The sequence below is a fragment of the Ostrinia nubilalis genome, chromosome 25 (assembly GCF_963855985.1).
Source record: "Ostrinia nubilalis chromosome 25, ilOstNubi1.1, whole genome shotgun sequence".
Lineage (NCBI taxonomy): Eukaryota > Metazoa > Arthropoda > Insecta > Lepidoptera > Crambidae > Ostrinia > Ostrinia nubilalis.
This window is the reverse complement of record NC_087112.1, coordinates 5,921,998-5,937,696: the sequence shown is the minus strand read 5'-3', so window position 1 is coordinate 5,937,696 and position 15,699 is coordinate 5,921,998. Positions and strand designations below refer to the sequence as shown.

General features: G+C 34.2%; 2 protein-coding genes and 1 long non-coding RNA gene across 3 annotated transcripts in view; 2 read left to right on the top strand and 1 right to left on the bottom strand.

Moving 5' to 3' along the window:
* LOC135084187 (uncharacterized) overlaps nt 1–15,699 on the bottom strand; it is a 151,826-nt gene that overhangs the window by 79,059 nt on the left and 57,068 nt on the right. The gene's annotated exons all lie outside the window — the stretch shown is intronic.
* LOC135084178 (dual specificity tyrosine-phosphorylation-regulated kinase 2) overlaps nt 1–15,699 on the top strand; it is a 208,166-nt gene that overhangs the window by 147,850 nt on the left and 44,617 nt on the right. The window lies entirely within an intron of this gene.
* LOC135084035 (uncharacterized) lies at nt 2,346–3,804 on the top strand. Its single transcript, XM_063978778.1, has 2 exons — nt 2,346–2,540; nt 2,625–3,804. Exon 2 carries the CDS (start codon nt 2,683–2,685, stop codon nt 3,802–3,804), a length of 1,122 nt encoding a protein of 373 aa, XP_063834848.1. The 5' UTR covers nt 2,346–2,540; nt 2,625–2,682.

Below are 15,699 nucleotides of genomic sequence, written 5' to 3'. Positions count from 1 at the left end.
GGCCAGTGTTACGAAATTAAGTGTAAAACTTGATTTATACTTACTTGTATTTACATCCATCATCTTTCAATCAAAGTCTAGAATCTAGGTCTTAAAATTGAGTTGAGGTTTAAAATTTTTATGTTATTATGAGCCTTAATTGCTTCTACTTCTACTGTAATATTAATATTTTACGATAACAATTGTCTGACATATAAAAGTTATATTTCCTACATATTTAACTTATTTATAGTAACACTATTAATCCGATTTCTTTTGGAATGAGCACAATGTCCCCAAGTAATTGATGGTTCTCACAGCAAAAACTATAAGAAACCCCATTAGTCAACCCCTAAAATCCATTAATATCCTCTTCTTGCAGACCTGGGTCAGACTGACTGATATATCGGTCTAGACTGCAGCTTAAGGGTTGCCAGAATTGCCAGATCTTTACAACTTTTCAGGAAGACAAGTGCATATCAAGTTAAGCATTGTAGTACCTTATTACAACAGTAATAAACGCTATTTTATAACAAAATTTGTTGTGCTGTGGACAGTACATTGCCAAACACAATGTCAATAAAAAAATAGTTAATTCAATGTACAAAAGCGATGGCGAGGAGTAAAAAGTTATGAGCCTTTTTCTGATTGGAACGCCAGATTCGTTTGCGGGCTCGAATCCTTATCTAATCTTCGACACCTAATCATTGTACCTACACAGAGTTAGACGTTAGTATGTATAGAATATTATGCGTCTATAAATCCATTTAATTAGGCCATAGTACAAACTCCACTTATTTAGTGTTCGTTTCAGTCAAATGACGTCCACTGCTGGACAAATTCTTCCCCTAAGTATTTCCAAAATAGGGTTTACTTTTTTTTGCTTTAAAATAACTCGCCTAAAATCCAATTTAATCTAAATCGGCAACCCTAGTTACTAGATTTAGCTCGGCCACGGAATAATGGACCTTTGAAAACTTCCAAGAAATTGATAGTTGCCTTCTTTTTGTTAAGGTCTGAGTTTTTATAGACTGATTCATAAACTTGTCTTGATTTGATATTTCAGTTGTTTGTGAGTTGGAATCCAGTGTGTTACATGTAGTTTCGCTTCTTAGCTAACTTGCAAGACGACTAGTTTTCAAAATAGATTTCGAATTTTATCACCTGAATAGGTACCTACATATCCTAAATTTTTTGAGATCTTTTTAACTAGGTTCAGTAGTACAACGCACACTGGACAACAGACGCGGCGACTAGACGCTTATTCTTCATCATCATCATCATTTCAGCCACGGGACGTCCACTGCTGATCATAGGCCTCCCCCAATGACTTCCACATCGCACGGTTGGTAGCGGCCTGCATCCAGCGCCTTCTTGCTACCTTTATCAGGTCGTCGGTCCACCTTGTCTCCCACATATTCTGGACTATGAAATTGAGTCGCTAAGACTTCGTGCTGCAGATATCGTAGAAAATATATCTAGTTTAATTAATTTAAAATTCAATAATCACTTGATTTGATGAATTATTTCGTCGAAGTTTCCGACTTATGAGAACGATAGGAACGTTACTAATAAATAATAACATTAATACACAAAAACAATAATGGAAAGTATGATTAATTGTGTGGAAGTGCGAATTCATTATAAAACCAAAAGTAGTGGGTTGCGTGCCTGACTACTATGTTAGAGGTCGCCAGTTCGAGTCTTCCAGTGACTTGGCCCACTTTTAGCTTGGTCTACGGGCCAAGTCGCTGTTTTGAATTTTTAAATAGTTTTTCTTCCAGTGACTGTGACTCTAAGGTTTTAAAGTAGATTTTTGTTTATTTGATGTTTAATTTATTAATAAAACATTGAAGGTGGACCCAATCACTGGAAGAAAAACTATTCAAAAATTCAAACCAGCAACTTGGCCCGTGGACCAAGCTAAAAGTGGGCCAAGACACTGAAAAATTCATCAGTTTGATTCCTCCTGCCGCAGAATACCTCATAACAAAATTTGTGTCATATTTGTTGGTATTGGTCCGGACCAATACCAACAAATATGACACAAATTTTGTTAAATGTTGATTAAAATACCCGGGTATTTTATATGTAAATCCATTAGGTATACTGTTTAATACAATAAAAGTCTTAGAATGTAATTTGGTGTTGTCCATATTCATTATCCTATAAACTTTGGGAACTATTGGAAATCAATAACGCTGTCAAAATGGCAGAAAAGCGCTGGATGCAGTCGCCACTAACCGGCCATTGTGGAAATCATTGGGGGAGGCCTATGTACAGCAGTGGACGTCCTATGGCTGATTGATGATGATGAACGCTGTCAAAAATAAAACAAACATGTTTATTTAAATATTTATGTAATGAGACTCACTATAGACCCTCATTGTTATTCAAACTTCCCGCGTACAAACCCTGGCACGTGAGTAAAAATGATACACTATGGTTTTTTAAAAAGTTAGATTTGACAGATTGTTTTTGTTTAATGGCGTCTGTACGGAAAACTAAAGGAATATTTTAATTGTGAAGCAAATAGCTTTAAATGTTGTTTCTCTTTTCAGGTAGGTAATTACTTATTTAATTCTATGTAAAATAGGTATGTGATTGTTAAAGCAGTTTATTAAAAATAAATATTCTCTTTTCAGAGCAACACTTTTGGCTTTTTGTATTATAAAACAACATTTACTCAGCTATTAATCAAGAATGGAGAAACTAAAATTTGAATTTGTTATGAAATCGGGCGAGGACCCGAAGACTAATACGATCTGCATAACTTCTATCACGGATGCCGACCAACGTACATTTGGAATTCCGGAATCATTACAACCTATAAGATTTCACGAAGAAATAATTAGAACAAAAAGTTTCCAAAAGGTAAAAACGACATTAAAAAGACGTCATGATAAAAGGCAGGTGTGGATAACCCTGTCACCAGAATTAAAAAGGGCTTATGTCGATGAGGATGGAAACTTCGAAATAAACGGCTACTTATTGGAGGAAACACAACAACAAGCCCCCGCGACTGAATCCCTCTCAGCTCTCACAAGTGTCTTAGAGAGTTTTGTGGAAATGAGGAGGGACATACCGAGATCTCAGAACTTGAAGAACTTGTCGGAAAGGTTTGTCCTAGAAAAATTTACAAAAAAGACATCAAATGGAATACAATGGATGACTGCTTTTGAAACAGAATGTGCTCGTCTGGGAATTGAAGAAGATATCAGCAAAATTGAAACATTGAAGTTATTTTTGGAAGACTCGTGTCTAGATTGGTATAGTTCTATGCTTATGAAACATACTGTGATTTCAGATTGGTTGATTTGGAAGAAGAGTTTTTGTGATACTTACGTGGACAAGGGTTGGTCTCCGGTCAGGTATGCAATGTTATTTAAATATAGACAGGGCTCACTACTGGACTATGCTTTGAGGAAAGAAAAACTTTTATTGGAGGTAAATAAAACTATAGATAAACCTACTTTGATTGATCTCATCGCTACAGGACTTCCAAATTTTATAGCAGATAAAATTGATAGAGGGAGCTTAAAAAATGTTGAGGATTTATTTAATAACATTAGAGGCTTGGAACATTTAGTAAATAAAAGGGCGTTTGACAAAAAAACAAATTTGGAAAATAATATCAAAGATAAAAATACAAGGGAACGGCCATGTAGGATTTGTGAAAAAGAAAACAAAGGAAGTCGGTATCATCCTGAATCTGTATGTTGGTTTAAAAATAAAGAAAATAACCAGTTTAAGAGAGAGCAAATTAGGAGTGTCAATAACTCAGAGTTAGAGATTGAATTAAATGAGATAGATTCAAAAAACTAGATATTCCACCATTAATCAAAACTAAAATAATTATAAATGACACCATACATACTTTAGGAATTTATGATTCAGGTTCGAATGTATCTTTAATAAGTTCCAGGTTATTATCTTTAAAAGGTGATTCATTTGATAGTTATAATAATAAAACAAATTTAAAAACGATTAATGGTGTAAAAAAACCTATTGGTATGGTAAACTTAAAATTAAAGATTTTTGAAATTGAAAAGAATATGAATGTTTTTGTCATAAATAAAGAAAACTTTGACTATGATTTTTTAATTGGATTAGATTGCATAAAACAGTTTAAGCTAATTCAAAATGAAAATTTAGAAGTTACTCAAAAAATAAATATAATAAATGGAATTGAGAATCCGAGCACTATTGTGGAGACTGAAAATGATGATTGTAAAATAAACTTTAATGAACACATACAAATAGAAAACTTTAACATTTCAGTTAATCATTTAAATGTCGATGAAAAATTGGAAATAGACAGATTGATAGAGAAATATGGATCACTTTTTGCTAAAGATAAATATGATATAGGTACAGTGAATGGTTATGAAGCACATATTGATTTATTGGTTGATAAATACTGTAGTAAAAGACCATATAGATGTAATATTGAGGATAGAAAAGAAATAGAAGAACAAGTGTCAAAATTACTAAAAAAAAAACCTAATTGAGGAATCTTATAGTCCTTTTGCAGCCCCAGTAACGTTAGCGTATAAGAGAGATGAAGGGAGAAGGTCGAGATTGTGCATAGATTTTCGCGACCTAAATAAAATTGTAATTCCCCAATGTCAACCTTTTCCACTTATCGATGATTTGGTGGCAAAAACAAGGAACTGTCATTTTTTTTCAACGCTTGACATAAACTCTGCATTTTGGTCCATTCCTTTAAAAATTGAAGATAGAAAGAAAACAGCATTTGTTACCCAAGATAGTCATTATCAGTGGACCTGCTTACCGTTCGGATTAAAAACTTCACCAGCTATTTTCCAAAGAATACTCAGCAATATCATAAGGAAGCATGGTTTATCGGATTTTGCTGTCAATTTTGTCGATGACATTTTGATTTTTTCCCGGACATTTTCTGAACATATTGTACATTTATCTTTGTTAATGGAAGCAATTAATAAAGAGGGATTTAGACTAAAATTCTCTAAGTGTAGTTTTGCTCAAGAATCTGTAAAATACTTAGGTCATATAATAGGAAATAACTCTATTACTCCACTAAAGGATAATTTAATTGCTATAAAAGATTTCCCTGTACCAATGACACAAAAAAATGTCAGACAATTTTTGGGAAAAATTAATTTTTATGGAAAGTATATACCTAATATATCAATCATATTAGATCCCTTGCATAATTTGTTAAGAAAAGATCAAAAATTTGTGTGGACAGATAAATGTCAAGAGTCATTCGACATTATTAAAAAACTACTTTGTTCAAAACCTATTTTAACAATATTTGACCCAGATCTACCAATTCATATTTATACCGATGCTAGTTTACAGGGCATAGGTGCTGTTTTAAAACAACCTCAACATAATGGAGAAGAGAAACCTTGTGCTTACTTTTCGAGGAAGTTAAGTGATACTCAGAAACGGAAAAAAGCTATCTATATTGAATGTTTAGCAATTAAAGAGGCAGTAAAATATTGGCAACACTGGCTCATAGGAAAAAGATTTACAGTTTTCTCTGACCACAAACCTCTAGAAAAGTTAAATATTAAAGCTAGGACAGACGAGGAACTCGGCGATCTACAATATTATCTATCTCAATTCAATTTTGAAGTAATATATTCCCCGGGGAAATACAACTTAGAAGCTGACTGTTTGAGTAGGAATCCTGTATTAGAATCGCATGAATGTCAAGAAGAAGTTTTGAAAATTGTAAATTTTATAAAAATAGTAGACATCCAAAATGACCAGGAGAAAAATGAGGAGATAAAACAAAATAAAAATAAACTTAGTTTAAAAAATAAAATTTACTATAATCATTTTGGAAAAAAAGAAAAAATTGTGCTCACGGAGGAATTTAGTAAAGAAATTATTAAAAATATACATTATAATTATTGTCATATAGGGATAAAGCAAATGGAGAACAAAATTAAACCTTTCTTTGTGGCTAAAAATTTAACATACAACATAAAACAATTTTGTGACACTTGTGAAATTTGTATAAAAAACAAATCCAGGACCAAACTTAAATTCGGGCTTTTGTCTCATCTTGGTCCAGCTACTTACCCTTTTGAGATAATGTCAATAGACACCATAGGTGGACTTGGTGGCTCACGTTCTACTAAAACATATTTACACCTTCTGGTTGATCATTACACCAGATATGCCTTTATTTTGACATCTAAAACTCAAAACTCGAATGATTTCATAAAACTGGTAAGAAAGGTGTCACAGGACAATAAAATTGGTATGGTTCTATCAGATCAATATCCAGGCATAAACTCTAGGGAATTTAAAAGTTTTCTGGAAAAAGAAAAGATTCCCATTATTTTCACAGCTGTAAATGCACCTTTTTCTAACGGTTTAAATGAAAGATTAAATCAAACTTTAATAAATAAAATAAGATGTAGGATGAATGAAAATAAAAATAAACTGGCTTGGACGACTGTTGCTCATGAATGTGTTCAGAAATATAATGAAACAGAGCACAGTGTGACAGGTTTCTCGCCAAAATATTTATTAGAGGGTAAGACCGTTGGTGTATTACCGGATGGATTAAGACAGGATATATCATGTGGAGACTTAATGAGAGATAGAAAAATTGCATTGGAAAAAAGCATAAAATCACATAATTATAATAAACAAAAATTTGATAAAAATAGAAAAAAAATTGAACTAAAAGTAGGAGACCTAGTATATGTGGAAAATGGAAACCGGTTGAACAGGAAAAAATTAGATGAATTAAAAATAGGTCCTTACAGTATTGTAGAAAAGATTTCAAACTCGATTTATAGAATAAACACAGGACATAAAAAAATTGAATCAAATCTTTACCATCTTACAAAGCTTATTCCAGTATCGGTGGAACCCTAGTCTTGGAGGGGGGGAGATGTAATGAGACTCACTATAGACCCTCATTGTTATTCAAACTTCCCGCGTACAAACCCTGGCACGTGAGTAAAAATGATACACTATGGTTTTTTAAAAAGTTAGATTTGACAGATTGTTTTTGTTTAATGGCGTCTGTACGGAAAACTAAAGGAATATTTTAATTGTGAAGCAAATAGCTTTAAATGTTGTTTCTCTTTTCAGGTAGGTAATTACTTATTTAATTCTATGTAAAATAGGTATGTGATTGTTAAAGCAGTTTATTAAAAATAAATATTCTCTTTTCAGAGCAACACTTTTGGCTTTTTGTATTATATTTATTTCAAAATAAATAGGTATAGACTTTTCCTATCTATTTTAAGTTTCATGCCACAGTTAATCGAAAAGTCGGCATTCAAGTCTAGACCGTCTACGCCATCATATTTGACATTGTATCGAAGACACCATCGCAATGTAAATGCGGCATACTTTATGGTCTGGTCCCAAGGCCGGAGGAGCACGCGATCGTACATTATCGGTTCATATGGTATTATTGATGGTGTAGCTCTTGAAGTAACATATTATGGAACGTAATAACTCTAGGGGTGCACTTGCTAGAGGGGTGTCTTTAAATTGCGTCTTCATGATTTGTTATAGGATCTTGATGCACGTAATATTGATTTTAATGTTCTGATAATAAATGAAGTACATTCTTGAGAAATAAAGATTATTAGGTAAATAGACGCTAATACCTATTGTTGATATTACACCACAGAAAATTAACAATCATCATCATTATCTTTTAATTCTCTAGGAGCAAATGGAAACAAAATTTAAAATCTTAAGAAACATAACTTGGAGTTGTAAAATTTTGTCGGTCTTTTTTTTCATATAAGTGTTATTAGGTGTTTGTTCAATAATAACATACCATAAAGTTGGACAATAATAGTAAAATTGCATTACCTACTTATTGTCCCATAAGGTTAATGTGATTTCGTGTTCTAAAGTTTCAAAATACCTTTTGGAATGTCAAGAATATTCTTGGTCAAGTCATTGTGTGTTCATAATTTTATTGTGTTTGATTAATGTCTGAGCAATAATATTCAGAATTAAACTGAACATTGATGATCTTTGTGATTGACGTTCAATTTGTGTCTTGACTGAATTTATATTTATCTTTTGTTCCCTTTGTTCGCAGGTAAATATTCGGATGGCGCAAAAAGCAAGGTGAACGGTAAAGAACTCAAATAAATAATAAAGGTTTATTACTAATTGATTCTTAAAAAATGATATTCCGGAAGTTTCGTGACCTTAAGTTTAAGAGAGGGAATGGAATTGATCGCTCTAAAACAAAAGAAAAAAGTTAAGTGGCAGCTTGAACTTCACCTTCGGTCAATGTCAAATCTTAACTGGTAGAGGTTACTATTAATTTAGATTGAGCTTTAAAAGCATGCTGTTTTCAAGGCATTAGTGCCAATATTTCAAATAGAGTTTATTAATATGTACTGTCGAAAATCAATGGTATAAATAAAACCGCCAACTTCGAAATCAATGTTTATCATAAAATCATCCTGTTATCAACTTTAATTGTGAACGATAACAATTTAGTATTCCATGAAGATGATACCGAAATCATTGATGAAGAAACTCATGTAAAATCTGGAGTTCAAGCAAATAAATAAACTAAATGTTAATGAATTTAATAAAGACTTGCGACTCAATCTGATCGTATCTAAACAACTTTTAATGTACTTCCGTAAAAATAGACAATGTTAACGACCTTATAACATGTTATATTTTAATAGCCAATTTTGACCATAACCGTTGAATTCATATCAACTCTGTTAAGGCTAGGTCTAGCTATAAAACGAAATCATTTAATTTCGCAGGCGTTATAAAAACAATATAACACTACTTTAGGACTTACATTTCCTTTTCGGCATGACCAAATTCCCACACGCTATTCTGTCACGCATCGCCCCTATTTGATAGATATGTAGGATAGGACGAGAATGGCGTGGCAATTATCAAGAGGTGATACATAGAATTAGAAATGCGATTATGTATGTTAATTAATACACCTTTGTATTCGGCTCATTCCTTATGAGGTGTTAGAACTTAATTAGATTCGGTTATACATTAACCGACAATTTTAGTTTTGAATAACAATCATCATCTACAGTGTTATTTCAATCCATTGTTTTATTACCTATCCTATAAGCCTCCCCAGTCCTGGATCTGTCAATAGGCCGTATAGACCGCGGCCTAGGGGCGGCAGATTTCAGATGACGCTTACTCGATTTCAGAAGATAAAAGTTAAAAAGATCCAACCCCACCCTAGCCTACGGGCGGCAAAACTGTAAATCCGCCACTGAGCCTCCCCCAATTCACACTTTTACTAATTTACCAATTAGTGCCAAAAAATAATTGCCAATAATTTTCATTTCCATAAAATTTTAAATTAGTAGCTCATATTTAATGTTTTGTTTATCAATAAAACAGAAGGACATAGGGGCTGATATTAACAATTCGATTGGTTATAAAGCCTTAAACTAAAATTCGTGCAGTTATCGTCGTGTCTGCATCAAGGTTGAGTTCTTTTATTCTTATTTATTGTTAATAACATTCGAGTCAATGCCAATCGTAAATACTGGTAGTAATGAGGTCGGATTATGGTGTAATTACAGTTAAGATTTGTTGCGTCACTGTCTGTACAATTTACGGTTAAACGCCGGTTCAACCTTGAACCTTCTGTCCCAGTCACTCATGGTCAATACTCTAAAGATGTCATTAACACGTTTTTTGTTGTACGTACACATGCAGAATCTGTTTTGTTTAAAGTAGGAGGTTATAGTTTTTAAAAACTAACGTTGTCATAGTCAATGTTTGATTTTGTTTGATGTTACTTAATAAATATACCTTCTTTTTCATATTGACATAACAAGCTAGGCCTGACTGGCTAGGCTGTATATTTCAAGGTTGATTTTCCATCATTAAAACATTATGTGCCTTGTAGCTAGCTACTATCGAATTTTCCATAATACATTGCACGCTCTTGGCTAGACCTTTGCAATTATTCGTATTTCTTACATTCCTTGCATTATTACTGCATATTTAGAATGAATTTTCCTTTCTGTTCGCGTTTCGAAAATTCTTAAATCGAAGAAAATTATATTACCGGTTTTAAAGTCGTGCAGACGGGCAAGTTTCGCTTATTAAGTATGAATCAGTCAGGGTTAAGATTATTGATTTAACTCGTTAAGTGACTTGCGAGCCAACTCGCCGAGAAGTTGAAAACTGAGCTTGCCCTCTTCAAAATACTTGTGAATGGACTTGCATTTGGATTTCTTTCAAATGGCAATAGATGCTGTTTTTTCGATTTGCAAAAAAATATATGATTTTTTTAACGGTAGTGTTTTGACTCTGTTGTTTTTTGGCCTAAAGTATGTGCTTTCTATATCTATTCACTTGCTTTTAAATGAAATTTCGGAGAAACCCTTTCTAATTGTTCTTTGTTTATTTAGATAATTGGGTTATTGTCTCTACAACATCTAATGAGCATAAACACTCTTGTGGAATTCTTAATCGTAACCTTTTCGTTGTGTCCTCAGAAATACTCTGATAATACCTTCTCTGCATGTACTCGTACATTGTAATTACAAGTTCGCGATATCTCATTATGTTCAATGTGACCTACATTTTATTATCGTTCTCAATCCGTTAACTAAATTTACTATCTGTTTAATTTGGCAATTAATTTAATCCTTGACCTTTGACGTTGATACCGGTTCACATGACACTGTTTAATCAACTTTCTCGATTGTCCGTTCGACTGACAACAACCGATTGTGTGTACTGGTTTTATAAACCCGGATCGTTTTGAGTGTGTAATTTCACAAAGGATATTTTTGTAACTTTCTTATCTGATTTATTCATACGGCTATTTCAATTTCCATTATGTTCCGTGCTAAGTGCAAGCCAAATCATTCATTTGCGTTTGTTAGGTACAGTCAGCGTCAAATAGTTCGTGACACCCAAAGTGGCCAAAAAGTTCACAACACTACCTTATTCCGATAGTAACAAAGACGTGTTGCGAACTTTTTGGCTACTTTGGGTGTCACTAACTATTTGACGCTGACTGTACTAGAGAGAATTGTACTCCTTCAGTGGAGACTATATGACATATTGATGATTATGAGGCAGCACATCAGCCTATACATTTTCGCAAAATAGTACCTATTACAACTAGATAAGACACCTAATATGCCGTCATAGCTTTCCAACTATAAGTTTATGCAATAAAATAGAGCATGAATGCTGTCATCAATCAGTGTTGCGTCAATTAGTCTAGTGTAGAGCAAGGGCCAAGTTCAAGGCTGGTCGTGACTGCCGGTTTAGTGAGGGCCCCGTTTAGCCTTCGGCAAGGTGACGCCGTATTATGAGAGAGTAGTATCATTTAAAAAAGGAGGTTACGTTTGTGTGTAATATTATTGAAAAGTAATTATTATACTTAACTGCAAAGATTCACTATGATAATTTTAACAGATTTAACAGCCTGCTTCCAAACAAATACGCATTTTTAAAGGATTCTAGCGGTTGCAATGTGGATCTACCAAATATCTAGATTCTAGAGTGAGATGGAATATCGAGGAAGGCTTTAGGCTATAATAATATAACATCACCCTACAGCCAATAGGGGCGGAGCAGTAAAGAAAAATGTTGCTTCATCATCATCATCATTTCAGCCATAGGACGTCCACTGCTGAACATAGGCCTCCCCCAATGCTTTCCATGTTGATCGTGTTGATCAATTGGTAGCGGCCTGCGTCCAGAATGTTGCTTAAACGGGAAATTTTATTCAAACTATTTTCACGCGTACGAAGTCGCGGGCACAGCTAGTTAAACTCCCACTACCTAAACCTTACGTCTGTATATTCGTCTTCTAAACAAAGTTATCTAACAATGACATGCTCATATTTTAATGGCAAGTAAAACCCGGGTTTTATATCCTTTACAGAATATTTGAGTCAGCTACACTATTTTATATGCGTTGCTGCAATGGAAATTTGAATTTTTAAAGCTGACGGCTAATGTAGGTGTAACAGCTGGAATGTTATTACAAGGCTTTCAAAAGGAAGAACTAGTAGCAACGATAAATGTGAGTCCTGTGACAAAATGAAACTCACGCAGCAAAGCTCTATGTATAAAAACTTATCAAAATTCTGTCTTTACAAAAAAATTAAGCTCCACATAGACAAAATAAAAAACCTTGTAAAACTAATACACTAATATTTCAATTTCTTCTAAGCTATAGAAGTTAGCGATTTAAAATAAAAAAACATTGAATAGCATAATATTTTACCAAGTTACTTTGTAACTATAGTAATACAATTCTTTTCAAATCCTTTATATTTCTAAAGTATAATATCTTGTGTATTTAAATAATATTGCAATTTAAAAAGTGTGAAACTAAGTTTTGCAGACCAGTGTATTTTCAACGTGGTTTCAGTTCTCTAACAAAGCTATGGTAACCTATTCCTCGGTAATGGAGGTCAATCTCCAAGCCTTTTGGGGACGTCTCGTGGAACCCAGCCTATCCCATTAGGGTTCCGTGGGCATTGTTTATTCATTCCACCTTCGGACCTGAAGCGTGTCCCCTGTTCCCACGGAACCAAGGAATAAGGCTGTCAACGTTTCTAGTGTTATTTGGAGAGGTATTCTTGAAACGATGGAAATCTAGAATTATCGCATACGAATTACTGCTAGTTAGGGAATTTCGAATGCAGGCCGCTACCAATCGATCAATGTGGAAAGCATTAGGGGAGGCCTATGTTCAGCAGTGGACGTCCTATGGCTGGCATGATGATGATGGATGATGAGGGAATTTCGAATGATAGTGATATTGATTCAAAGATACCACTCTTACTAGTTACTGCACCGAATAAAAAACTAAATTACATAATTATTATAGGTATGAAATTCTTTATTACAAACTGTCACTTTCTGCAATTCCTATTGACTGAAATGTATTTATTGTGGGTTAATATGGTATGCATTCTATTGATTGTCTTTGGATTACATTTTGTGTTGTTTCTTTCATGGTATCGTACTTGAATGATTGGCAGTTAATCTTGTTGTATCTTTTACATCTTTCCTTGTCTTAATATTTATACTGGTCTGTGTACTCAAGCTTCTCAATCCAATGTTTTCATCATTCGTTCTAACATTTACATTGAATTTCCAGCTATTTATTTTGTCTTCTCTGAATATTCGCCAGTTGACAACCCTGCCACGCAAGCAACGTTTAATTCCGAACCCGCCGCAATCCCGCAATCAATTCCCAACTCTACCCCTCAAGAAATACGAGCTTTGTGCAATTTAGGCGCATTCCAGAACAGTTACTTTCATTGCATTTTGAACTCAATGTCTTTTGAAATACAGGCGTTTTCAAAAAGGTTCATATCCTGTTTCGTGGTTTGTTTATTTGATTTGCTGCTTTACGGTTGAAGAGGTAGTGAAATAAAAGGGCAATCGAAGGAGCGGTTGGTTTGAAGTCGTCATGCTATTGAACTTTATGTGCATCTATTTAAGGATGTTAATACGTTGTCTTGTAGCCGTAGTACGAACGAAAACATATCAAAAATACAGTGGCAAGTTACATGGTCGAAATGCCATTTTTTGTGCGAATTAGTGGTTCAAAAATACGTCTCCATAAGACATGCGAGTCGTTGCGTTCAAAGTGCATTCACGTATTGACTGCAGTCTTGATGTGCACATCAATAGTTGTAATACTTGTAATAATAAGTGTGACTTTGTAACAAAAATATGTTCTGATGTACAGTCACCGTCAGATAGTTGGTGACACCCAAAGTAGCCAAAAAGTTCGCAACACGTCTGCTACAATTGGAATTAGGTTGTTGTCTTTCTATCTTTTTGGCCACTTTGGGTGTCACTAGCTATTTGATGCTAACTGTACCTACCACAGCGCCATCTGATGGTAATTTCCACGCAGAGGCGGGGCAAGACCTAAATTTGATGTGGGCAAGCCAGATTTCGCGAGGCCTTGTTCTGTGGCGACCTAAAGACGGATTTTATGAAATAATAAAAAAAAAGGGTCAAAGGTCTATGTACATTGACAGTTTCTGATTTCTTGATTCAGTGATTATTTTTAAAGGAATATTGCGCCAAAGAATAATGTTCGTCACTTAAAACCGTGTTGTTGCTTAATTTTGTGTCTGATTATGGCTGAATTTGTTTGGAAAAAAATATATTTTTATTTTTAACTACATTGTTTAGCTATCAAGAATTTATATTTAATAGTCAATGTTTGCATTTATTGTCGTATTGTGATATTGTCATCTCCACCTTGTATATGTCACCGTAAAATTGTGAATTCCGTCAGATTATAGTCTGACGTAGTTAAATTACAATCTAACCTAACCTAACCCAACCCACTGTTAGTTTACAATCTAACGCGTTATATTATAAACTGACAGAGATCACAATTTCACGTTGACATATATACATTTTTTCAAAATTTTTGATGCGCGAGGCCTCTTGTACCGCGAGGCCGTAGGCGGTGGCCCACGTCGCCCACGCCTTACGCCGCCTCTGTTTCCACGTCATCTTTCATCAACTGTAGCCCATTAAAAAGCAACTTCAGCACACTCGTTTATGTCACACATAAAAACATTAACATCAAGCGTAATAACCGATTTGTCGGTTTCATTACATTTAATATTAAATTTAACATTAACCACAATGTTCATTCTAATTCGTTTCAACGGAATCATTAAATATGTGTTACACTCCCAAGTTAGACTTCCTTGTGAGTCATCTGGTATTATAAATACGGTTTCAGTGCCCCGTATTTATAACCAAACCCCTTGCAAAAAGGATAAGAAAACAACGGAGAACAGAACCAGTACTAAAATATCAATATTTCCTAATGAAATCTCACGGAATCTTCACACCCGTATTCACAAACGTGAAGCAGCAAATCGAACGCACAGCGTTGAATAGAGCTCTGTGATTGGTTCGAGTGCGACCCTGTGCGTCCACGAGCACTGTGAGACCTCATAGTAATATTTGTAAATACGGGGATATAAATATGTAGGTACACCTAAAACAGAGAAAGCTAGATGAATATTCATTTATTCCCATTTCATGATTGTTCTAGCTAAATGAAGTCTTAATTTGAGACTAATTAAATTGAATCTAAGTTCTAGGTTAAACATAAAATTCGTATTAATAATTAATTTATTCTTCCACAGATTGGAGCTTTTTAATGGGACAATTTTGTGTTATCTTTCTTTCCATTATATTTAAAATAATTTTGGCATCATTTTTTATTAGTAATTTTCCTAACTTATCTAATTTTCTTGTCCCACTAACCTTTAATGTACTTCGAATACTAATAAGTACACAATACGAATAAAAGAGGGACTATTCTGGAAAAATATTTTCATTCAATCGCACCATCCTTTCGCTCATAGCGGCTTGCTGATTTTGTGAAAGAGACAGGTAGAGTCGATATCGAAATCTTGCTGAGTAGACCCCCAATACGCTTTTACTTTAGGGTTGTCTGTCTACCCCAAAGCGGGTCGTTCAGGATATCGTTATCATGCCGTGCCCTGTCGATATTCGGGCCGCAATGTGGGTTTGCATGTTAATCCTTTGTTTATTCAGGAACAACAACGGTGTTGCACTTAGCAACGGTAACTGTATCACTAGGGATGGCGAGTGACTCCCAATTTTGGAATGGAATCGATGATAAATCAAAAGATTTATCGAAGACAGACATTTATCATAAAGATCGCTCTTACCCGAATTCGACATTCG

Coding starts and splice junctions, on each gene's coding strand:
- LOC135084035 (XM_063978778.1), top strand. CDS start 2,683: ATGGAGAAACTAAAATTTGAATTTGTTATGAAATCGGGCGAGGACCCG.